At 33.9% G+C, this 25239-nt stretch overlaps 2 protein-coding genes across 10 annotated transcripts in view; one reads left to right on the top strand and one right to left on the bottom strand.

Annotated features, from left to right (window-relative positions):
• Positions 1-25239, top strand: part of LOC135841990 (collagen alpha chain CG42342) — a 434760-nt gene that overhangs the window by 319843 nt on the left and 89678 nt on the right. The window lies entirely within an intron of this gene.
• LOC135839689 (arylsulfatase B-like) lies at positions 3347-13232 on the bottom strand. The gene is made up of 8 exons (XM_065355826.1): positions 12761-13232; positions 9462-9621; positions 8197-8423; positions 7759-8026; positions 7360-7538; positions 4408-4543; positions 4164-4325; positions 3347-3901 (listed from the first exon to the last, which is right to left on the bottom strand). The coding sequence occupies exons 1-8, from the start codon at positions 12917-12919 to the stop codon at positions 3441-3443; spliced, it is 1752 nt and encodes a 583-aa protein (XP_065211898.1). The 5' UTR covers positions 12920-13232; the 3' UTR covers positions 3347-3440.

Genomic DNA, 25239 nt, shown 5'->3' on the forward strand with positions numbered 1-25239 from the left:
AACAGTTTATTAGTCAAATAAAACAAAAAATACTTTTGAAAAAAATCAATATTTTTAAAATTACATTTTAAATTGAAACTTCATAAAGAAAGAAAAACAACAAATTCGGCACTGGCCACTGGGTACCAAATATCAATTACCTGCCAAATGATAATGAAAAATAATAATCAATGCTAACAAGTAACAATTAACAATTAACAATACGAAAATACAATTACGAATAGATATAAAAAATAAAAAACATGAGAAATTCAGTAAGTAGGTAGGTAAAGGTATATTAAAATTAGAAATTAGGTTCAGGTACCTCTTTCAGTCTTGACTTCGACATCTGTATCATTACACATACTAGGACTGGACTAAGAACTTCTCAAATCCCTTGAAGTACTCGTACAGCTTTGGTTTCTTGGTTGCAAACGTTTCAAAGTTTTTTTTGTTGCATATCTTCGATTTTTTCTTGTTGAAGTTCTTGAAGGTGGCTACTAGCTTAGCAGATATTTGTTCAGAGCATTTGAAACAAGTAAGAAAAAGAGGATCTATGCAGAAATTGAACTCACTACTTTCGTAGTGAAAATTGTAATAAATTGGAGGCAAAATATATAATGTACAAAATCACTCGAGTGATATGATAACAACCAACTCGTCTCAGATTGGTGGCTCCTCAGAGGAGTAGATGCGCTTAGATCCGCTCGTGATGAAAGAAAATTTATCATAGACTCAAGCAGCTACGTATATTTCGCCTTGGATCGTTCGCCAATTCGGTGGTGTAAAATGAGTCGCATATCGATGAAAATGCAGGAATAATTTTTATTCAGGAGTTGATTCCGAAGGTAAATTTTATGAGGAATCGAATGGCAGTTAGAGTGAAACGATTGGCATTCACGTTTTCCTTCCACGAGCAGAAATAGCTCGAAAAATGTCGTTTTTTGTGCATTTTTTAAATCTCATTTTTCAAGATTCTTTTGCGAATTTCGCGAGAGCAAAATGAGATGATAGCAAAATTCAGTTAATGGGAGAAGATCCGCAACTGAATTCCGGTCATTTTGATGTCCCATTTATTGAATTTTGGTTGAAATTGAGAAATCAGCAATAGAAAAACATGTTTTTTTCACTTTTCTGTAAGTATTTCCAAATTCCAGTATGAATGATGGCGCATTTTCGAAAATACTGCTTCATATTGAAAACCAATGGCCAGTTAGCATCGGCTGAGGTCATTAATTAAATAATCAGATTCACAAACACGAATGATTGAATTTATTTATCAACTACTCACGCGTTTGTAAGTTCAGACGGATTTGCGCTGATCGGTACAATATTTTCCTTATCGCTTACATTGCCCTCAGGCATATATAATACGTTCATGTAGAGTCTGTTTATTACTGGAGGATCATCAATACGACTCAAGTACCCCGAGTCACTTGAGGTAGGCGGTGTCGGAGCCAAAAACAGTCCATAGATGCCCATTTAATCGGAATCCATGTTTAATTACCTACTCCCAGATTTTGGAAATTTATAATTATTTATTACTGAAAAACTGATTTTCTCCTAATTGGTGAAATTTCATTTTACAATTCGAAAATTTTTTTATGAAGAAGATGAATGCTTCCAAACCAAAAAAAAAGTGTTCCTTGTGGTCAATGATATAATATAAAAAATTCAAAATGAGTTTATTTCATTAAATAGTACGTATTTTCCCGATAAAACTGCAAAAATCTATTTATGTAGTAGCAAAAAATTGTGCTAGTCTAACAATTTTCACACCACTGTACAAGTGTACACTCACAACAAAAAAATAAAAATTCGTTAATTTTTTGAATCTTTCCGAATTTTTATTTTTTTGCGAGGAGTTCATTTCATCGAGTGAAAGGGGTTTTTCAACTTTTTCAGCAGATACGTAAAAATAGGGGTCAAATGGGTCAACTTCACCTATCAAAACTTTTTATCATGTTTTAAATCAAAAAATCGCATTTTTTCGCAAACTTCAATTTTTTTAAAATCAACTTTGCAACATGTTACCATCCCAATTTTTCAATATGTTGTTCAACATGAAAAGTTGCCCATAATATATTTTTTTCAGAATTTTTGAGAGTCGGAACGATATGAAAACTACGTTTCGAAACTTTTTGAGCTAATTTTTTGTACGAATAAAAGTGGTAACACTGATTTTTATGATATCACCTAAAGCTCTTTAATACAAGTATGGAAATAGATTATACTCTTAAGAAAGTCATAGGATTTTACGTAAGTTTTACGTACTGCGCAGTGCGCGAGCAAGCATCAAATCAGCTGTTCACGTACAACGTTGCACCCCATTGGTTGCTCCACCCACCTCCACCGCGTGACGACACCAACCTGCCATGCGCAGTACATAATACATACGTAAAATGCTAAGACTTTCTTGAGAGCATAATCTATTTCCATACTTGTATTAAAGAGCTTTAATATCACCAAAAAGCCTTTCAAAACCCTTAACTATGGGAAAATGCTCCAGTTTGGTATGTTTCGCGGTTATCGAGTAGTCCACTGCTGAAATGGATGATATTTTAGGTTCACTGAAAACTTTGACACCCCCTGGTTGCCTTTAAAAATGGGCTAGAGGGCTGCGATTCGCGCCATTGGTCATCCCTTCGGAAGGTCTTTCCGCAGGAAAAATTTCAAAAAAATCGCCGAACCCCCCTACCACTTCTTGGTCCAATTGACGTGGAATGACCCTGTTGACAAATACTGAAAATTACGGGTCTGTTGTCTTTACTGACTACCGTCAAAACACTTCGAAATTTTGACGAGCGATTCTACACAATGCAAGTATGCTATCTATTTTTTTTTTATACATATATATACTCTCGTAGGTACTTTCTAGTGTCTACATACATACACGGTAATGGTAATCTTCCGTCTGTTCTCACCAAGAGGAGTACATACGAATATTCTCCATTTTCAAGTTTTAAATTCAACAAAATCAAATTTTAAAAGTTCCATTTCTCAATCATCAAATTTTAAAAGTACGTACTCCCCTTGGTGAGTTCAGACGGAGGATTACCATTACCGTGTATGTAGACAGTACCTACGAGAGTATATAAAAAAAAAAAAATTAAAAAAAAAACAGAGAAAGGCGTGTATAATTTTCAAAAATAAACAACTCACGGTAAATTTGAAAATTATGTGAAGGTACTCTTACTTGCACTGCGTAGAACTCGCTCGTAAAATTTTCGAAGTGTTTTGACGGTAGTCAGTAAAGACAACAGACCCGAAAATTACTTCGGAATTGAGATGATCTTGAATAGTGAATATTATCACTCGACTCTAGTATAATTTTATTGTACTTTCAAGTATGTACCTTAATCGTATATTGATTCAAACACTCGGAAAAAATTTTAATTTTTAAAATTACATAGGAACTCGGCTCAGAAGACACTGTGAGAAAAAAAATCATCAATTACGAATTAAGTTCTCCACGTAGACCAGGTACTATTGAATAGCTTGGGATTAGCGCTGAACGCATCCACAGCTTGGTTAATTTGCGGTACCAAGGATAACCTGTGAAATTTCAGTATATCGTAAAGTTGCGTCGTTATGGAAGGAAACTGTCTGGCTACGTTGTTTCTTTCGCAAGGATCGTTATCTATGTTAAACAAACAAGGAGTAACTTGACACGATAACACATTGCCGGTAGTTCCTGTCGGCCACAGAGATGCCGAATCGCATCTTATCGTAGCTTGAGATCTTCTATTTTGCATGTCGATTTCGTTGGCCACCGGTAGAAATAATTCGTTAGCTATGCCGGATACAGCTTTTCCACTTTTGCTACCGATAACCGCGGTTATATTGTACGTTGTCCGGTATCCGTCGAAAATATCCCAAGAGTCGCCGTAGTATCCGTCAAATTGGCCATTTAGAGTGGTTCCTGAAAGAGTTAGATGAATTGGCTTCTTCATTATTTGGAAATTATTCGAGTGGTTTTTTTTTTTCAAGTTCTACATATGTGAGGGCGCATACGGAAAGGGACCTACCGACCAAAAAAAAAAAAAAAAAAAAAGTTCTCTGAAATTGTTGTAGGAACTCTGTAAAGGGTTTCTACAACAATTTCAGAGAACTTTTTTTTTTTTTTTTTTTGGTCGGTAGGTCCCTTTCCGTATGCGCCCTCACATATACGAATACCTACTTACCGATTATTAATTTCCAATTTTCAACGCGAGTCGCAGCGTTACGATTTCTTTCGTCTATATTGATCAGAACTGTTGATCTAGGACGAGAGGGCAGATTCAATGTTAATGTAAACCAGTGATTGACTCCGTCTAAATTGTTGGGTAAATCTAGAGGATTTCCTCCTAAACAACGCGATGTTCACAGATGTAATTTCCACCATCATTTGTATGTACATCCATGTTTTTACTTGGAAAATTTCATTACCTGCTGCTGCATACAAAGTAGGTAACCAATCGCTGACATGCATCAAGTTTGTGGATACTCGTGGGTTTTGTTGCAGAGCTGCTGACCATATAAAACTAGGACTTCGTACTCCTCCTTCCCACAGTGTTCCTTTAGTCTTGAAGAAAATAATACGCAACATTAGAACATGAATAATACCTTACCTACATCGATTAGACAATATTGTTCAAAAACTATCAACTGGAAACAGTCTTTGAAAAAACTTGTGTTTCTTTCCAGAAAACTTTAAAACATCAAAATGCATGAAAATAGTCTGGAAAAAAACTCTAAAAAAATCTAGAAATTTTGAAAAAGTTGAAAATGAAAAAAAAAATTGACAAATCTTTTAAAAATTAGAAAAAAACAACGTTGAAAACAGTTGAAAACTTGCAAAATTTAACACCTTGGCAAAAAATATTTTCAATAAAAGCCTAGAGAAAAAAGAATTGAAATTCAAAGCTTGAAAAATTGAAAAACTTGAAATTTGAGTGAAGACCCGAATATTTGTTTAAAAAATCTAGACAAAAATTCGAAAAAGTCCAAAAACAAGAAACTTATTTTTAAAAAGTTACAAAATCTAAAATTCGAGAAGTGAAAAACTTGAGAAAAAGAAAGTTGAAACGCTTACTTTTGAAAAACTAAACATTTATGAAAAGGAAAAGCTTCAAAATAACTTGGTAAAAAATTTCAAATAACTGGAAAGAATTTTTTGGAAACATTTTTGTTTCAAAAAAAATTCAACATATACCCAAGTAAATACTTGAAACTTGAAATAGTCTGGGTAAAAACCCAGATAAAAAATCTAAAAACGTAGGAACAAAAAAAATGAAAAAATTTTCAAAAAATCTGAAAAACTTACAAAAACTAGGTACCAAAAAAAGGTTGAAAAATACTTAAAAGTTGAAAAAAAAATGAAAATGAAAAAAGTTGAATAGGTACCTACTACCTACCTACTTAAAAAATATGGCAACTCGGAAATATTTCAAAAAAAAAACACTCACGAAAAAAGTATCAAAATTTAAAATCTTAGAAACCTGAAAAACTTGAAAAAATTCGAAAATATTTTAGAAAACTTGAAAATTAAACACAAAATTATGAATTGTTAAGTGTCTTGAAAACTCTACAAATGTAAAGAAATTCACAACTAGAAAAAAATTGAAAGATTTTCCCCGAGTCTTGCGAGTTTTTGAAAAATTTGGATGTTTTTTGAACTTGTTGAGGGTTTTTAGATACTTTCAAGTTTTGCAATGTTTTTCCAAGTTCACAGTTTTTTTAGTGTATAGGTATTTAAACTTTCAGAGTTTTCTATGCAACTTTTAGATTTTCAAAAATACTTGAATTTTTCATTTTTTTCTCGCAATTTTTGAGTTTTAGATTTTGCAACTTCCAGTTTTTTCATGAGCCTCCATCCAAATTTTCAGATATTTCTTTTCAATTTTTTGATTTTCGTTAATTTTTTGTATGTTTTTATAGTTTTTGACTTTTTTTTTAGGTGTTCCTAAACTTGCGAAATCTTTTCAAATTCTTGAATTTTATAAGTATTCTTTTTTTTGATTTATTTTGTCACATTTTAAATTCTTCAAGTTTCCAATTCGTTAATTTTTTGGATTTTTTAAAAAGTTTCCAAAGGCTGTAGGTGGATAACTGAATAAGTATGGCGAATTTGCCCCCGAGAGCTTCAGGGTTGATATTTCCATGAAAGGTGGGTACTATCGAGCATCTTCCCTCAGCAAAGTTTCAGACCCCCAGACCCCCTCCCGTTTTTGAGAAACCTCCCTTTCTGAAATTACAATAATAAAAAATTCTCAGCCCCATGTGAACAGATTTTTTTCAATTTTTTGGTATGTTGTAAACATTCATAAGAGGTATCCTTCACAGAAATTTTCACCCCCCCCCCTCTCCCCATATTTCCACCTCAAAATGGCGGTTTTTAGCTTAGTTTACCTGTTTTAGCGATGGCCATGATTCGGCTCACAAATGGGAATAGCATTTTTAAGTGTGTTTTTGACCCATAAAAAACATATTTTTTTTTCAAAAAAAAAATTGAGGTGAGTCGTGGTCAAAAATTGAAAAAACTTATACAGAGGGGGTAAAAATGGAATATGGTGTAAATTATTGTTTTTGGTAAACCAGGTATAGTTTCCGAATGAATCGAGCCCCCCGAACACGAGTATGACGTCCAATTTTACGCTACCCTAAACCACACCCCTCCAGTGCCTTTGCCCCCACCTCAATTTTTACTACATATTATTAAAAGTTGAGCAATTTTCATAATATTGGTGTCGTTTTCATGTGAATCGAACCCCCCAACACGAATATCAATGACGTCCAATTTTACACTTCCCTCAACCACACCCCCCTCCAGTGCCTCAGCCGCCACCTCAATTTTTACTATACTACAAGTTGAGCTATTTTTATAATATTGGTGTCGTTTTCATATGAATTAAACACCCCGAACACGAAAATGAAGTTCAATTTTATGCTACCCTCATCCACGCCCCTCCAGTGCCTCTGCCCCCAACTCAATTTTCACTATTTATTGAAAGTTGAGTTATGTATGTATTTTCATAATATTGGTGTCGTATTCACGTGAATCAAACACCCCCAACACGAATATGAAGCCCAATCAAAAAATTGAAGAAATCAGTTCGCATGGGGCTGAGAAAATGTTTTAAATTGTAATTTCAGAAAAAATGGGGTTTCTCAAGAACCGGGGGGGGGTCTGGGGGTCTGAAACTTTCCTGAGAGAAAGTGCTCGATGGTACCCATCTTCCATGCAAATATCAACCCTAAAGCTCTCGGGGGCAAATTCGCCATACTTCCTTTTTACAGAGTTTTTCAAGTTTTTGGATTTTTTTTTAGTTTTTGGTTTCAGATTTTTCCAAGTTTGTAAATATTCGTTTTGCAAAGTTTGATAACATCAGTTCAACTTACTCCTCTGAATGGGAAATTGGAACCCCAATTCGGGAACTCCCTTGTAGTGGGTGTGCCATTTCGTACGCTGGGTGCTCCATTATCAGACATGAATACGATAATTGTATCTTTCAGCATTTTTTTATTTTCCAAAGCTTCGACCAAGTCGCCAACACTTTCGTCTATTTTTGAAATCATCGCTGGGAAAAACAAAAAAAGTGGTAGGTAGGTGCGTAAATATTTATAATCCATAAGACAAATCGATATTTAATATAAACGATAGAAGTGAACTAAATTCTGACCCAAGGAATTTCGATTTCGAAAAAAAAAAAATGGTACAGAGTATAAATGAAAGAAGAAAGAGACACCTATGCTATGGCTATAATGGCCTAAACGTTATAAAATATCGTATAAATATACCAGCATAAGTTCGTCGATTCGGATCAATAATATGTTGAAATTTCCTAATCTCGTCTTCCGGCGCTTCCAACAGTTTACCAGTATTTCCAGCATGAGCTGCTAAATGAGCGAAATACAAAAACAAAGGTTCTTCGGCATTATGGTTGTTGATTATATTGACAGCTTCGTTGGTGAACAAATCGGTAGCGTAGACACCTTCTGCTTCTTGCCAAGCCGACGCTTCATCTCTCCTTAAATCGTATCCAGCAAAATCACCGATGTTTTCGTACTATTTACGTGCAAATTATTAAATAGGTATCGTATAATATTTCTGACACTGGGTAACTATTGTTAATAATTATCTACACCGCTACACGAGCGCCGTTATTTGTACAATGAAACACGTGCTAGCGAAAGTATTGAACACGTGTTTTTTTTATGGATACGACTTCGACTTACCACGTCTTGTAAAATATGATCGTAGTATCCGATGAAACCGCCGTAATATCCGAAAAAACTATTGAATCCTCGGAATCTGGGAGTATACTCTCGGCGATAAAATCCTAAATGCCATTTCCCAACTGCTCTGGTTGTGTAACCAAGATCTCGAAGATAATCTGCCATTGTTCGTTCTGTTAGTGGTAATCCTACTGGTTCTGCGGCTAGTATTGGAGCACCTTGCATACCTAGAAATGGAAAATACCTAATTTTGTACTAAACTTCCATAGTACTTTCATTAATCGTAGTTAATGAAAATGTTGAGTTGCGAAAAAAATTGACACAAAAATGAAAAATTTGGCAACACTTTCTTCGCATACCTATAGGTTAAGTATCGAGTACTTAGGCACCTATTTAATTAGTTTCCAAATCATTGGATACCTAATAGAACATGGAGTATTGAAATGAAATAATTTTAACCTTGATTTGTTGGAAATGCGGTTACCTATATTTTCAATCGGAATAAGAAAACTAGAATCACTGTCTAATAATTTACTATTCAAACACGATCGAACCATACCTATTTTTTCGAAATTATACATCTCAAATTTTTAATCCGCAAAAACCGTGCAGTTTATTATTCGAATTAACTACACCATGTAAATAAAAGTCGCTGGAAATGTACCTAGCGAATTTTCTTACGTAAGAGTCTCGTATAGGTAGGTACAAAACGCAGACAACAAATACGCGTATAAAAATCTGAATTTTCATTTCCAGAAAAGATACCGGCGAGTTAAATGTACTTACCTGTATACTATTTCAAACTGCAAGCATGACTGATTCGTCTAATGATTAAATGTCGCAAATAATATTTAGGTTGACAATAATGACCGTTAATTTTTTCCGTCTCCTGAATCTGTCGCCCACCGAAAGCGATGATTATCTTTCGCCTAGAGAGACTATTATTTAACAATTAAAACGAGACGATGATCGCCGTTCAAAGAATTTTAATCCGTTCACGTTGAAGGATTGCCATTTTAAAATGCGATTCTTTTATATGAAATTCAAATTTAACCGAAGTAACGCTCTGAAATAATGATTATCCGTGTAGGAAACCGGTCGTTAGAGATTTACAAGCATGAAAGGGAGACAATAAAAAATTGTCTAATTTTCATCTCGGCGCTGATGCAATTTGCTCGATATGTGTAGAGAATGCACTTTTGCAGTCGAAAGCTCTTTGCAAGTAATTTCTAGGTACATATAAGAAGTGATAACGAGTAATTTACCTAAATGTATGGGATATTTTCCTGTCATTAGAGCTGCTCTTGATGGCGTACATACTGGCTGCGTGTATAAATTATTTAAAATTAATCCATTATATGCTAAAGCGTCTATATTTGGGGTTATTATTTGATCTGAACCATGAAAACTGAAGTCATTCCAACCCTGAAAAAAAATCCAACATCGTAGAAATCATAAAATTCATCAATAGATACTTAGATAAAAATATAGGTTAGGGTGTTCCTTATTTTGAAAAGTTGGAATTTTGTAGCTCCCCCCCCCCAACATGACCTCAGGTGAGAAAATAATTCCCTATATTTTATTTTTTCCTTATCTGTAAAAAAGTGGTGCTGGTAGCCCCCCCCCCAAGTGGGGAAAAAATCAAAAAACGTTCTATTCATGAAAATTTTTTGTTTCTGCGCCAGAATAGTTCTAAATAATCCTCTTTTTAAGAAAAAAATTTCCCCAGCCCTTCAGACCATATTGGCCCCCTAGTAAGGAGCCCCTCAAAGTTGAAAAAATCACAAAAAATGAAAATAATACATTGATCAAAGTTATGGAAAATTTGATGAAAATATCTCATTTCCACATTAGAATTGTTCCACATAACCCCTTTTTTCAAGAAAAAACCATTGTTGGACCCCCACATGATTTTGGATCTCTTGCATGGAGTCCCTCAAAGGGAAAAATAAAAAAAATATTATGAATTGATGTCTGTAGAAATTGTTTCAACATTTTTTATTTATGTGCAGAATCTTTCTGAATAAGCACCTTTTTCAAGAACCCCCCCCCCCCCCGGTCTCCCAAATCATGCTGGTTACCTTTAAAGCCCCTCTCAAAGTTGAAAAAAATCAACAACAAAAAAATGAAAAATTCATATCTATACAAATATTTTGTTGATAATGTTTCATTTCTGAGCAGAGTATTTTTAGATAACCACTTTTTCAAGAAAAACACCCTTTTGTCCTCCAAATGATGGTGGTCTATTTTTATGAGACCCCCAAAATTGAAGAATATCGAGAAAGATGACAATTTGATGTCTATAGGTACTCGTAATTAGGTGAAAATTTTTCATCTCTGTGCAGAATGCTTCTAGATAATTCTTTTTTCCAGAAAAACTTTTTCTCAGTCCCCTCTACAATGCTCACCACCTACATAGATGATAGAGATCCACAAAGTTGATTTTTTTTTTGGAATGGAGGTGAAGTCTCCACTGCAAAGGTAGTTCCAGGTCATGGATATGTTTTTTTTTTTTTTGCTTTAAACTTGAAAATTAAATCTTATTGATAGAGATTCTCGACGATTTTTTCTAAGTTTTCAAGTCTTGCATTAAAAAATATCAGAACGTCAATAAGTCTTCTGTGAAAATTTGACGTGAGTTAATTTTATTACGAAACGTCCACTTCAATGTTTCTCAAAGTCAAAATTCAGAAATTTGTCCTTTTTCTACAAGTTTTTAAAAGTCTGACATAGGTAGTGCTTTTCTGATGAAGATAAACAAAATCCGAGGATTAGAATATGGAAGAACAAAATGTAATAATATTCATCTTTTTTCATTTTCTGGGAAAGGAGACATAGACAAGTTCCACCTTTTCATCATGTAGACAGGTCATAAAATATTTAACAGTATTTCTAATGAAAATGGACCAAATCTAAGGATTATGATGTGAAAAAAAGTAAAAATTTCGATTTTTCTGATTTCTTTTATATTTTGAGATGGGGAGGGGGGAAGAGGCGTGCTCCCTAGCACGACTCATTTTTACTAACATGATTGAAGAAGTTTTTCTCGTCACCAAACCTCCAACATTTTGACCAGAAGGACCCATTTCTAATTTCATCACAATGTTGAATGATCTTCAAATCAATCCTAAAACTCTCATCCAAAAACCAATATTATACCCCCCTTGGCTTTTAAAGCCTCCTCAAGTCAATCTACAGCTTATTAACTACTCAAAAAATAGCCACTCTCCATTAGTAATAAAACAGAACTATCTTGAACTGTTATCAGAATACAAAAAATTCAATCTTTGCTTTACAGATGGATCAAAAATACCAACACTTCACACAGGATATGCCTACTCTATAAATGATCGAATTTCAAATTTTAAAATCCATAACTGTTCTTCAATCTACACTGCCGAATCACAGCTATTTTCCACTGTCTCTGTGATATATTCACTTATGAATCAGAAAATAAGTCCTTCTTAATTCAAAGTGATTCCCTCAGCTCACTAACTGCTATCAAAAATATTTTTTCCGATCACCTTCTAATTCAAAACATTCATAAAACTCTATTTCACTTACAAAATTCAAACTTCTTCATACAGTTTATGTATGTACCCAGCCACGTTGGAATCTTAGGAAATGAAATTGTAGATATTAATGCAAAATCTGCCACCACCCTTTCTCCCCTTATATTTATCACAGCTGACGACCTAAAATCTATTTTCACCCAAAGCACACTTAAGAAATGGCAAAACTTTTGGTCCCTCCAAACCACAAACAAGCTCTTTCAACATAGAAAATCAGTCCATCCTTGGAAAAACCTCTCCCACTTGAACAGACTTGAAGAAATCATTATAACCAGATTGAGAATTGGCCACACAAAAATCACACACAATCACCTCTATGAAAAGGCCCCAAAACCCACATGTCAGTTCTGCCTGTCAGAACTTATATCTGTCCAACACTTACTATTTCACTGTCCCTTCTTACATCAGCACAGACTATCCCTACAAATAGATGAAAGATCCCTATTCATACCAGACGACCCCTCCGAAATTGAAAAATTCTTAGACTTAATTAAAAAACTTGACCTTACCAACTCGATTTAAATCTCAGACGACGACGGGTGTAATAATCAAGTAATTACAAACACCCAAAAAAAAAAAAAAGTTTTTCTCGTGAAACCCGACAACAATATTTAGGGCGTCATTAAATATTTTTTCACCATAGTATGTACCTAGGCATAAATATGAGCTCTCCCCTCTAATCCACTGTTTAGTCTTAGGTGGAGATAGGGGGCTAAAATTGTTATATCGGTTGATTTTACGTAAGTAGGGACTTAACTGAGTTGTTAGAACTAGAAAGTTCACAATTTTGAAAATTTTGCCTGATATTTCGATTTTTTCATATTTATGGGAAAATTGGGGGGCCCATCAGCACGACTTTTTTTTCACCTAGGGGGCTGAAATTTTCAGGGTATTATATTCTCACCTGAGGTCATGTTGGGGGGGGGGAGCGAAAAAAAATTTTCACCATTCAAATAAGAAACACACTGATATAGGTATTAAGTAGTACTTACTGCATCGTCGACCATAATGAAGACAATATGAGGCCGGCTGGCCGCGAAATTCTCAACAAACACATTACAAAATATGGCACAAATAAATAACAAATTACACGTAAAAAAATCTCGATACGCTCTCACGTATCGATTATTCTCAAATCGCATCCGCCGCATGACACTTGAACGTAATTAAATCTCGAGCACGCAAGTAAATTTTCAAAATTTCGAACACATAAGTACATCGCGTATAAACGAATGATGAACTAGGCAGTAACTTAGGTTTACATTTCGATCCTCGAATCACATTTTGAAAAAACCGGTGCACCTAGTAATCTAATTGACACATTACAAGTTCGTAAATACCTAAGGTGTAAACAGCTACAGGCGCTAATGAAACAATGAATGAAACGCTAAGATAGCGCCGGCACGAGTGGTAAATATCTGCTTCTCTACGCATGGGAAGGGAAATCATTGTTGGATATGCCTACCTAGGTATCTTGAATTACCTAGGTCGGTATTATGTTTATAATGCTAAATTATATAGCTCTAGTGGTGATTTAAATTGCGGATGATACACAAAAGCTCGAATATAGCCAGTATAGGAAAGGAATACCGCGTACCTGAAACGGATTTATTTCTCGTATAAATGTACTAATGTTTACGCGTGTTTAATTACCAGTATTAAAATATAATCATCATCCGTAATTATCGCACAAAAAATACTTACTTGGGTGGTTTAATTGTTCGGTATTTTCGCACGCCATGGAAATGGTATCAGATTACTTGTTGGAAGACTGATCATTTAGATTTCACGACAGAAGATTATCTTGGTTTTTGAATAAGTTAGTAGAACAAAAGGCTGCGGCCGCGGGTGTTGGTGTTTTTCCATAATGACTGATGCTGAATTGACATTGCTGGTTGCGGGATGGACATGGGTTTTTCGGGACGAATATTCTGTATCTGTATACAGTCAAATTCAACAATGATTGAGTAAATTAAAATATCTTGATGATTTAGCGTTTATGTAGATGGATTGAAATAATGAATTATGAATTTTATACCGAATTTCAAGTGCGATTTGGTAGTGATTTAGATGCACGAGGGCACAACCTATCAATGTTTCAGCCATTTTGGTCCAGTGGTTCCCAATCTATGGGAGAGGGAAACTTACTTATTGATCCACCCTTGCACATATCAAAACTTTTTTCGAGAATTTCAGAAGAATTTTGAGCCAAAAACTTGATCATGAATCAAAATTCGAAAAGATTCAAAAAATGAACAAATTTTTATTTTTTTGTTGTGAGTGTAATTTTCATCCACCTTTTCATGAAATACGCCAGAAAGAGGTCAAAATAAGACAACTGAATAAATTCAAACTTTTTTTGGGTTTTTTCAAATTTTTCGACAGTTACGTAAAAACGGGGGTCAAATTGGTCAACTTCACCTACCTATCAAAACTTTTTTTCAAGTTTTAAATCAAAAAATAGCATTTTTTCGCAAACTTGAAATTTTTTAAATCGACTTTGCAACATGTTACCATCCTAATTTTTTGATATGTTGTTCAGCATGAAAAGTTGTCCATAATATATTTTTTTCAGAATTTTTGAGGTCGGATATGCGAACGATATGAAAACTACGTTTCGAAACTTTTTGAGCTAATTTTTTGTACAAAAAAAAGTGGCAACACTGATTTCTATGATATCACCAAAAAGCCTTTCAAAACCCCTAACTATGAGAAAAAGTTCCATTTTGGTGGTTATTGAGTAATCCACTGCTAAAATGGATGATATTTTAGGATCACTGAAAACATTGACACCCCCTGGCTGCGTTTAAAAATGGGGTAGAGGGCTGCGATTTGCGCCATTGGTCGTCCCTTTAAAAGGTCTTTCCACAGGAAAAATTTCAAAAAAATCGCTGAACCTCCCCCTACCACTTCTTGGTCCAATTGACGTGGAATGACCCGATTGTAAAAAAAACACATTTTGTTGTGAACATGGGTATTTTTTTACAGGTGGGAGGGGGAGGGTGGTCTATCCAAAATCGATAAACTTCTAGAGATTCCAATTATTGACAATTTTGAAGACATTCTATTGTAGTTTTGATATTAATATTGCGTCAGAGATTTGAGAACTTGAAAAAAAAAATTGTTGACATTCTGAGATTATGTCAGACTTTTCAAAACGGAAGAAAATTGAATGACCAAATGGTGGGAGGTTAACTTTTGAAAACTTGAAAAAAAAACACCTCGACTTCCTTATTATTCTGTTAGACTTTTAAGAACTTGACGAAAAAATTTCGTCAAATTTCTGACATTATGTCAAACTCGGGGGAAAAATCATTGAAGTTATAAAACTTTTAATAATGAATTTCTGTTATTTTGTGAGTTTTTTTTTTAATTTGGAATAATTCTAAACATTGAGTCGACGAGCGAAAAATGTATCCATAATTTCAAAATTTCCTTGGAGAGGAGACTTTAAACCCATTTTTCAAAACAACCAAAAATTTTATTTTTTTGCGAAAAATCGCAACTTTTTTATAAAAATATTGTAAAACAGGCCCATCTTTTGCCAAAATTGCCAGAAAAAATTTCTAGAAGTCTGTTTATTTGTTTGTAACCAAAATCCTCAAAAAGAACTTTTTTTCTCATCATAATTTTTCTAAAAGTCTTACCTACTACTTTTGGCCAAAATTGCAAAAAAAAATCTTACTTTCTCTATATTGAAGTTGCAGAGAAGACTCTTTTTTAGCAATTTGAAGGGGGGAGGGGACTCGAAAACAGCGTACAAATCAAAATTTGATTTTTTTTACGAAACGTTCTCAGATCAGTTTTAAATTTTTCTTGTCAGATCGTCTGGATTTTTCCATAAGTGTTTTTTTTTCAAATTTTCCCAAAAATTTGAAGCTTGCTTGATTAGGATGGATGATTGAAAGGAGAATCGCTCTAAATAATCTCATTCCAGTGCGTATAAGGTTCAAGGTTCTGTTCTTTTGTTTCCAAATTTGCCTAAGTTGAAAAGTGTCATTTTTTTGAAAAAATTGTCAAAAAGTGTTGATTTTTGGCCTAATGGTCAAACATTCCTGTTCTGGTCAAGGTTGGTCAAAAAAAATCCTGTGTTCGCCAAAATTGTCAAAAAATTCTCGTTTTTTGACAAAATTGTCTTAGTGTCAATTTTTGGCGAATCAATGAAAATTTGAAATCTTCTTTCGTCAAAATTCTCAGGAAGTAGTTTTTTGATGAAGGGGTGAAATGGTCGTAATTCGTAATTTTTGCCAACATTGCTAAGAGACTTGTATTTTGTTTGCCAAAACATCCAAAAAGCAATAATTTTTGTCTTGCCAGCCTAAAAATTCCTCTTTTTGTTTTAAAATTTTCCGAAGTAATTAGCATGTCCTGTTTTTTACAAAATTGCTTTAAAAAGCTTATTTTGTAAAATTTCATTTCCCCTCCCCCCATCCCATATTTCATTTCTATATATTTTTATGACAAATTTTTGATATGTATTTTTGAAATTCACTTTGGAGGCACTGTGTGCCCCCACAAAAAAAAAATCATAAGAAATTTGTCAGAACACTGAATTTAAAAAAATTGAACATTTTGGAAAATCAAACAAATCCTCCATATTCCATTCATTAAAAATACTTTGCGAATGCATCCATCCAATATTATGAGTTGGCACATTAACTCATCGATGACCAAAACTCTCCAAAAAATTGATGATTTGGTGATCTGGTGATGGTGATGGTGAAAGCCTTTGGTTTGGATTTTGAAGTTTGAACTTTACTTTGGACGTTGAGCGTGGATGGATAAATGAAATGTTAAAGCACGTCGTGGATGGATAAATGAAATGTTAAAGCAAGGGAAAAAACTTTCAAGTTTGAAACTTGAAGTTTCAATTAATTGCCTAGCGGCTAGCAGATACAGCACTGAAAATTTGTAATCAGAAATCGGGAGTGATCTGATCTCTGATCACTGATAAGTGATAGAAATCCATCTTTTTTATTCTCCTTTACACAAGTCCAGTTCGTGTTCATAATTTTATATTTTGAAAAGTAAAACTAATTCCATCGAATATTACCCCATACTTATTTCAGTTTTTAATTATAATTTTATATTTCGTATTTTTGTTTCAAATCATAATTGTACAATTATGATCGTACAAGTTGCTCGAACTCAACATTGGTACATTTTCTATAAGTAGTGTAAACGTGCAAAAATATGAAGATTACCACATCTACAAATGTGTTATCAATATCAACTGTTAGCAATGCTTAATTTGAGGCCAACGATCCGAAACACTATAATTGAACCAAAGACCTATGAGTTGAAACTATAGGTAGGTACGTAGGTATTGTTATATGTATCTAAATGGTATAGACCAAATATTAAATGACATTATTATTAAACGGTCGTTGTATTTTTACAACATAATATTGATAATTTCTTTATTTGGCAACTAGCTAGGTAGATACCTAAAGCAAACAGACAAACGTGTTGAAGGTGGATGTAATTTTTCAATGAGATCTGCGTTGCAGGTCACTGAGTACAGTACCACATTTTCAAAAATCAAAACTTCATCTCAGGTCTCAGCCAATCACCTTTTATACCTATCTATTGAAACAATACAATACGCATGTACCCAGCTTATATTTCAGATCCGCGTCGGGATTTTTAATAACCCAGTTTAATGTATTATTAGGTATAAATTAACGATGCAGAAATGAACCTACTGCAACCTTGAATGAAGGAAGACGTTTAAACATCCACGCGGAAATAAAGATGCGAAGATGCGGTCACGGATGCGTGATTTTTCCCGAGTTTCTAGGAAATCCCTAAAATCACGTCGGACAAGGTTATCATGCTACGTATGATAGTCTGCAGATGATCCAAAGATAAGTGATTGCTATCTCTATATAAGAGTTCGAGTAACGAGTGCCTGAATACCTATACATATTCTAGGTATCATTCGTACGAGTAATTTTAACCCTTTGACATATTGTTAGTAAATAAAACGGCATCATTTAAACGGTTAACGAAGCGTGTAAAATGATGTAATACCGTAAACTACAAAGTGAAACCTATTCATTATTATAAAAACGCTAATGTCACCACGTTATTAGTTCCTTTATTTATGTATCGCATAATTATAATATGCATATTCACTCAGCGCCACAATATGTAGGAAATCTTTCTCACACATTCAACATTTTAAAAACATTCAACTGGGTGACAATGTGATAAGATAGAAGGTACTTCTCGTTACACTATGTTATTAAAAAATTCGCTAGCTGCTCGTATCTATTTAATATTAGAGTTATTTCAATATTAAAAAGTTTAAGTGTAGGTGTGATAGTGTTTTTCTTTCAACGAATTGCGTGATATTTCTTCAAAGAAAACCTTCTCGTCAAAATTAATTACTTACCTATTTATTAAATCAACTAACGGTTCGTCTGTGACATAACTTGGTAAGCTAGGTAGGTGTCATAAGATCAAGGATAATTAATTAATGCTTCGATCGAAATATTTGATGGTATTAATTGTTTTTATCCAATTGAGTCATTCTGATCCCCATTTTTTCACAATACTTACAAGGGAACTACCTGAACCGACAGAAACGAAAATAAACGAATCAAAGCTAGATCGAAAGGGGACCACTTCCGGACTCCAAATCCAAAATTTCAAATGCTAAAGTTGATTTCTCGATTTTTGGTGAATTTTTGAAAATTGAAAAAACCGAAAAATTATCAATTACCTTACCAAAAATAGACATTTCTCGGGAAGTGGTTCGGAATGCGTCCCTAACTCATTTACGACTATCGAAATTCGTAAACCCTTAATTCCAGTCATTCTGGAGCCTCCAGCGATTTTTTATCATCTCTCCAGAAACTTGAAATTGTTGTAGAACGGCTAAAAATCAATTTTAGCACAATTAACTTTATTTGGGGCCTATGTGGGTATCCTTTAATCATTTTTTGCCGTTGTCGCAAAAAACGGCGTCTGCCGGTTCAGATGTGTATTTTTGCCTATCACAATCACACATTATCTTATCCAGTACCAAGCGAAATTAAATATGAAGTACTTACTTCAGAAGTTTAACACGTGTTTATTTATTCACTATGTCCTTGATACGCGATAATATCGTACTTTATATTGATGAAAATTCGGTGATTCCATATTCAAAATTCCATCCATGGTTTGCAGAAAATAGAATAAAAAAGTCTATTGAAATTCGTTTTTCTTATTTCCGAATTGTAGTTTTCAAACTTCAATCTAAAGAACTACCTGCAAATTGAAGAGGTTCTACAATTTAAATTGCTCGAACAGTGGAGAAAGCATCGTATCAATCAAAATACTTAATAGGTTTTCAACTTCTGTGGAAATCAACATGACCATTAGGATTCCATTCCCGTTCTTCAATTTTCTCCTCTGCTCATGATTTGGTAATTGATTGGATCCATTGACATTTGGGGTAGGATGATCTTAGCTCTGCCTTCTGAGTCCTTTTGTTCCCATAATTGGGAATTATTCTTCATGAAGGTTTCAATTTCTTTTAATTTTAATTTATGTACCTAAAAAAAAAAAAAAAAAAAAACTACTTACCAACACTTATCTTACAGCTTACAGCGTATAATTTAGTCATATTTTTCAGTCTCTTACATAAAATTAGAGTCAAATTGTGTATTCTGTCGTACTCTGTATCCCTCCTCGTTCTGTTTTTCTCAACACAAGATTTCTTTCAACCCTTTCAAACAGACACACAGGAAGCCCAACCTGAAAAAAAATGTACGAAGGGGGTTAATTCAAAATGTGATGATTTGGTATCTCGTTATTTCGTGATTAAATATTTTAGACCTGCAAAGATCACCTAAAAGAAATGAAACACTAATTTCCTATTGGATTCTAATTGCAACAGCTGTTATACAGAAGACGAAGTACTTACAATGATCGTTTGGGAGCAGGCATACTGAAAATCTTCCACGTTGAAGTCACTCCACTCCTAAAAAAAAAAAGTCACCGCCATCGCTAGTGGGGGCTCCCTGAAAAAGCAGGTCATGAAATATTTTCTTCTTTCTTCAAATATTGCTTATCTCGAATTATCCTCGCAATAATACAGAGGTTCATGTTCCCATCTTTTGTAATCTTCATGAAGGTTTCAATTTCTTCTACTTACATAAATACCGATTCCATTTCTGAAACAATTTAAAAAATTTTAAGCTAAAGTAAAGTGTAATTTTGATGGATGTTCAATTGTTCAAAATAAAAAATTCACAAAACACCAATTGATCTTGAAAGTACGTATATTACCAGCCGCCGATAAGTTTGTAAGTATTCTTTTCAGCGCATTTTTGTACAAGAAAAGTATATACCTACTTACAGCTTTCGTGATTCGGCAGTTTTCAATTTTGTGTGTGAAACTACTAGCAGGAGGTCATCAAATATATTTCTTCTTTCTTCAAATATTGCTCATCTCGAATTTTCCTGGCAATAATTTGGAGGTCCATTGTTCCATCTTTTAAAATGTTTCTTTATGAAGGTTTCAATTCTACTTACATACAAGTAATATACCGATTTTATTTGTGAAAGAATTTTAAAAAAATTTAAACTAATTAATTGTAATTCTGATTAATGTGCAAAAAAAATCTTTCAAAACACCGATTGATCCAAAAAAATATTACCAGGGACCAGTAAATGGTATTCTTTTCAGCACATTTTAGTACAAGAAAAAAATAAACCTCCTTAAATCTTCCATGATTCGGCAGTTTTGGGTTTCATGTTCGAAACAAGTTTGTATACAGGGTGTCCGGTGAGTGGATGTTTAGACTTCAGCTTTAGAATAACGACCGGGTACAACTCAGAAAAAAGGTTAATATGAAGGTGTGGTCTATCTTCAAAATTGAAGGGGCAAAATATTTCTTGAAATTCAAGAGCCAAAATCCAATTCTGAACATGGGGTCGGTAATACCTTCTTTGAAAACTGACCAAACTAACAATTATGACTTTTTACTCTGTATCCCTGCAACTCTTTCATGGCTTGTTTTTATAGTTTTTGCGCGAAGCGTGAAAAAAAATGTATTGTAATTGCTTTTTCATCGTCGTAATATTTTTTAAATTTCATTTTATGGAATAATGGAAATCAGACCATCTTTCTGTCAACAAGAAGTTGAACTGAGAAATCGGAAAAATAATATTTTTAAAATCATGTTGTTAATTATGCCATCAAAAGTAGTTCAACGAAAAATTTAACGCAAAAAGTTGATGCGAAAACTCTCTTGCAATCAGCAATTCTTCAAATATTGCTTAGGTATTTCGAACTCCTCTCGTAATTATTCGGAAGTCCATAATCTTTTAAAACTTTTCTTCATGAAGGTTTCAATTTCTTCTACTTACCCGATTCCATTTGTGAAAGAATTTTAAAAATTTCAAACTAATAAAGTGTAATTTTGATTAATGTACAAAAAAAACTCACAAAACACAGATTGATCTTGAAAAAATATTACCAGCCGCCATTAAGCTGGTATTCTTTTCAGCGAATTTTTGTACAAGAAAAAAATATTCTAATTTTTACGTGGCTGGGATTGTTCATTTAAATTCTGTATTTTTGTTTTTAAATTGATTTTTAGAAACTGTTTTTCTTGAGGTACTAGACAGGTTTTAAATTCGGTGAGTTTGTTGCCAGCAAACGTAGCGGAGATATAGTCGCGAATAAACAGCTCGACGACGCGTTGAAACTCGGATTCGATATACAGCTCTGAACCGGTGAGTGGATGTCTATACTTCAGATTTGGATAGAACTGGGTACGACTAACATAAGACAAAAGGTTACATGAAGGAGTGGCCTATCCTTGAAATAGATGTGGCAAAATATTTTTTAATATCAAGAGCCAAAATCCAATTTTGACCATGGGGATCCTGAACAACACTATCAATTAATAATCTTTTCCTAGCTTGTAAATTGAAGGGTCTACAGATGATTTTCAATTTCAAAAAATCACGATGAAAAAAATGTGTAAATGCGGAAATGAATACATACTACATAGATACATACGTCAAAAAATAAAAATTTTGTTACGATCATTTTTTTCTTATACTCTGAAATTTAAAAAGTTTTTGAAACTCGAAAATTGTAAATTCAATAAAAATTCTATCAATTCAAAAATTGTTGAGCTTCAAAAACTTTTTCAATTTTAGAGTAAGAAAAAAAATGATCACAACAAAATTTGTTCATTTTTTATTGACGTAGTATTCATTTCCACACTAATTTTTTTCATCGTGATTTTTCAAAATTGAAAATCATTTGTAGCTCCTTCAATTTGCAAGTTAGACAAAAAGTCATAATAGGTAATTTTGTCCATTTTCCAAAGTACATACTACCGACTCCCACGATCAAAATTGGATTTTGGCTCTTGGATTAGGTATTTTGCCCCTTCAATTTTCAAAATAGGCAACTTGTTTATTTTTCACTCGTACCTGGTCATATCCAAAACTGAAGTTTGTACCACCACTCCCCGGACACTCTGAATATCTTAGTGGTAGTTATATGATAATATTGATATTACTTTTGCCCCACATAATAATCCGTACATTGGCCCCTATCAATTTGATCTAGAAATCTTGTATTCGAAGAAAATAATTATGATGGATTTACGCTAAAACAAAATATCTGGAGTTTTACCTTACCGAACCATAATTTCAAATCAGCAGTTTTAATATGTATACGGAAATCAATATTATTGTTTCTTCTGGTAGGTAATTAAAAGTTCATCATACACAAAAAAATTTTCAAAATCTATCAACATTCCACTTTTTCTGGGATTTCTCGGTCGCATCTAAAGCAAGAGGGCTAATTTTCTGCCTTTGAGTGTAGATAGTGTTGCCACACATTGAAACACAAAAATTTCTGATGAAAATCGTTCTGCATAGCTTTTACGAGTATCTGTGAACTGTGATAGTATTTTTGCCCCACTCTCCTCTAGTTGAACTCGTTGGAAAATTACGTGAATGTTATTCTTGATCCGGAATAATAAAGTTGATGACTTGTAATCCGATATTATTCACTTCGTCTACCTACTGTTTCACCCATTTCTTCATATCGCATTAGGTACTGGTGCAATGATACTTCTGTTTCTCTTCCTATTCGATCGATGCGTGTTTGCAGGATACTCGCTACTCGTATAGTTTGTCCGTATGCTGTAATCCTAGCAAAATTCATTTGTCCGTTGAGTAAATCGTTCTGATTATGTATTCCCATAATATGAGAAATGGAAAATCAGCTTCAAGTTGATACTTGAAAGTGAACTTAGCAACCAATGCAACCATCAACAATATGATGAAAGCAAAAAATGCAAAAACTACATATCTTGCAATCAGCGAATAGCTGACATAAAAATTCAAAGTTTTTGTCATTGAATGAGAAAGTTCTGTTTTTATTGGTACAAAAAATACTTGAGTATGCGTATTTCTGAAGAAAACTGAGAACAATTTATAGTAGGTATCTACCTTCCCCTGGAAAAAATTAAATTTTTTCAAATTTCAACTTTCAACGTGTAGGTTTGAGTATGATTGTAATTTTGTCTTAAAGAAAAAAGAGAAATCAATTTTAATATGCGTTAAACTGGTTTACTATAGTCGAATAAGAAAAATTCAAAAACGAGGCAACTAATAGGCAAATGCTGAAACTTTCTTGCGATGTGTTTTTTTTTTTTTTTTTCAGTTCTTTTCATGTGTGGTACATTTACATCTTGGCTAGTTAGTTGTCCTAAATCGTCTTACAATAAATATTTGCTTGAAAAAATCACATGACAAATGACACCTTGTAATTTAACGACCAATCAAGCGTTAATTTATGCCCACAGAGTGGTTTTCATTATCACATGCAATATACTCGTACCATACGTGTACATAAATTTCAATTCCTTTTCCAAAAAATACCTTGTAGTATTCATCCACGTTTCGTCTTCGTCTTTATTTTTGAATACGGTTTTTGGTAATCGTCGCCTCGTCGGATGATGACATTTACTCGTTTTGTTTTTACGATCTGATGCAACGATCATTAGACCGCTCACCCTTTAATTCGTCTCACGAATCATCGGTTAAAAGCGATAAATTGCTCCAAGGGGAACTCTTAGCTTTGAACATTTCTTCACCCGATGTTGTCTTTTTTCCACCTCAAAAACGTTCCCTTCTATCGCCAGTTCTGTTTCTTACAGTTAATTAATCTTTAACACCATCCACCGGATAAAGCAGCAAACTAAGGAGGAAGGAAAAAAACCCAGAGCAACGTCAGTTTTTACCCTATAATTGAAAACAAAAACCTCCCGAAGAGAAGAGCCATCACAGTCTCGAACGACTAAATGGCATTTATTTTTGCTTTGTCTGCGTTTAACTCCCTGCGCTTTTTCTTATGCTATACACATTACCGGCTTGATTACCATAAACAAGCGCTCGCACAAAGTAAAGACATCTACATTTAAATTAATTCTCTCTTTCTTCCATGACAAATAGGATAAACATAATACAGTGTACGTCTTGCTCTTGGTTGCCTTCTTCTTTATAAGCGCGGGGCTCAATGGTTCGCTTCTTGCTACTGCCACTGCCACCGCCGCTGGTGCATATTTGACTGAAAGGTGGAAGCAAGAAGCGGTTTTCTTGTGGTCTTTTATCACAAAGCGTCTTCCGACCGACGAGATGATAAAGGCCACCCGAGTTGATGTAAAACAATTAGCAGCGTGGTTCGGACCACGTGTAATTAGGTGTTTGTCGCGATCTATGTAGTCGACTTTTCTCTTCTCTCTATATGGATTCTGAATATACCCAAAGAGCCAGTAATTATCTCCCAAGACCTGAGCTATCCTTATGGTTTGATCTGCTGAACCAAACGAATTTCTCCTCCGAATTTTTTGTCAGGTTTTAAAAGTTTAAATCCATACCTAACGAAAGTCATTCCGATGAAATATTTTAATCCTATAGAAAGGTATTAAAAACTCTGTGCGCAGTGACAAGTTATTTAACGACAGTCATTAATTCGATTCGGCGTGTTGGTTCAACGTCAAAAGAAAAGATGAAAAAATATGTAAATTACCAAAGTACTTAGACGACTCCCTTTCTTTCTTTCTTTTTTTTTTTTTTTTTTTTTTTAGTATTTTTCTCCTCATATAAAAAGAATATTTTTATCGGAGTCGTAAACCACGCCACATTAACTCCAGCACGATGAAACTTTTAAAATGCCATTTAAATGAATAATTTAAACAAATAACTTAAAAGCTGGCCCCTAAAGTATACAATTATCGCTGAATTTGCCAACATCGTCGTTAGCCTAATGGGCAGAAGAAAGGGGAGAGGGGAGGGGGAGGAAAAAATACACGATCAAAGGGTGATTAAGTGGATTTTTGGTCCGAGTAATAAAATAAGCCTTTTCTGGTCGCTGGAGAATTGGTGCAACGATACGATATGTTGTATTATGAGGTGTATTTTTTCTCGTTATTTTATCCATTGTCGT

The sequence above is a fragment of the Planococcus citri genome, chromosome 3 (assembly GCF_950023065.1).
Source record: "Planococcus citri chromosome 3, ihPlaCitr1.1, whole genome shotgun sequence".
NCBI classification, from domain to species: Eukaryota; Metazoa; Arthropoda; class Insecta; order Hemiptera; family Pseudococcidae; genus Planococcus; species Planococcus citri.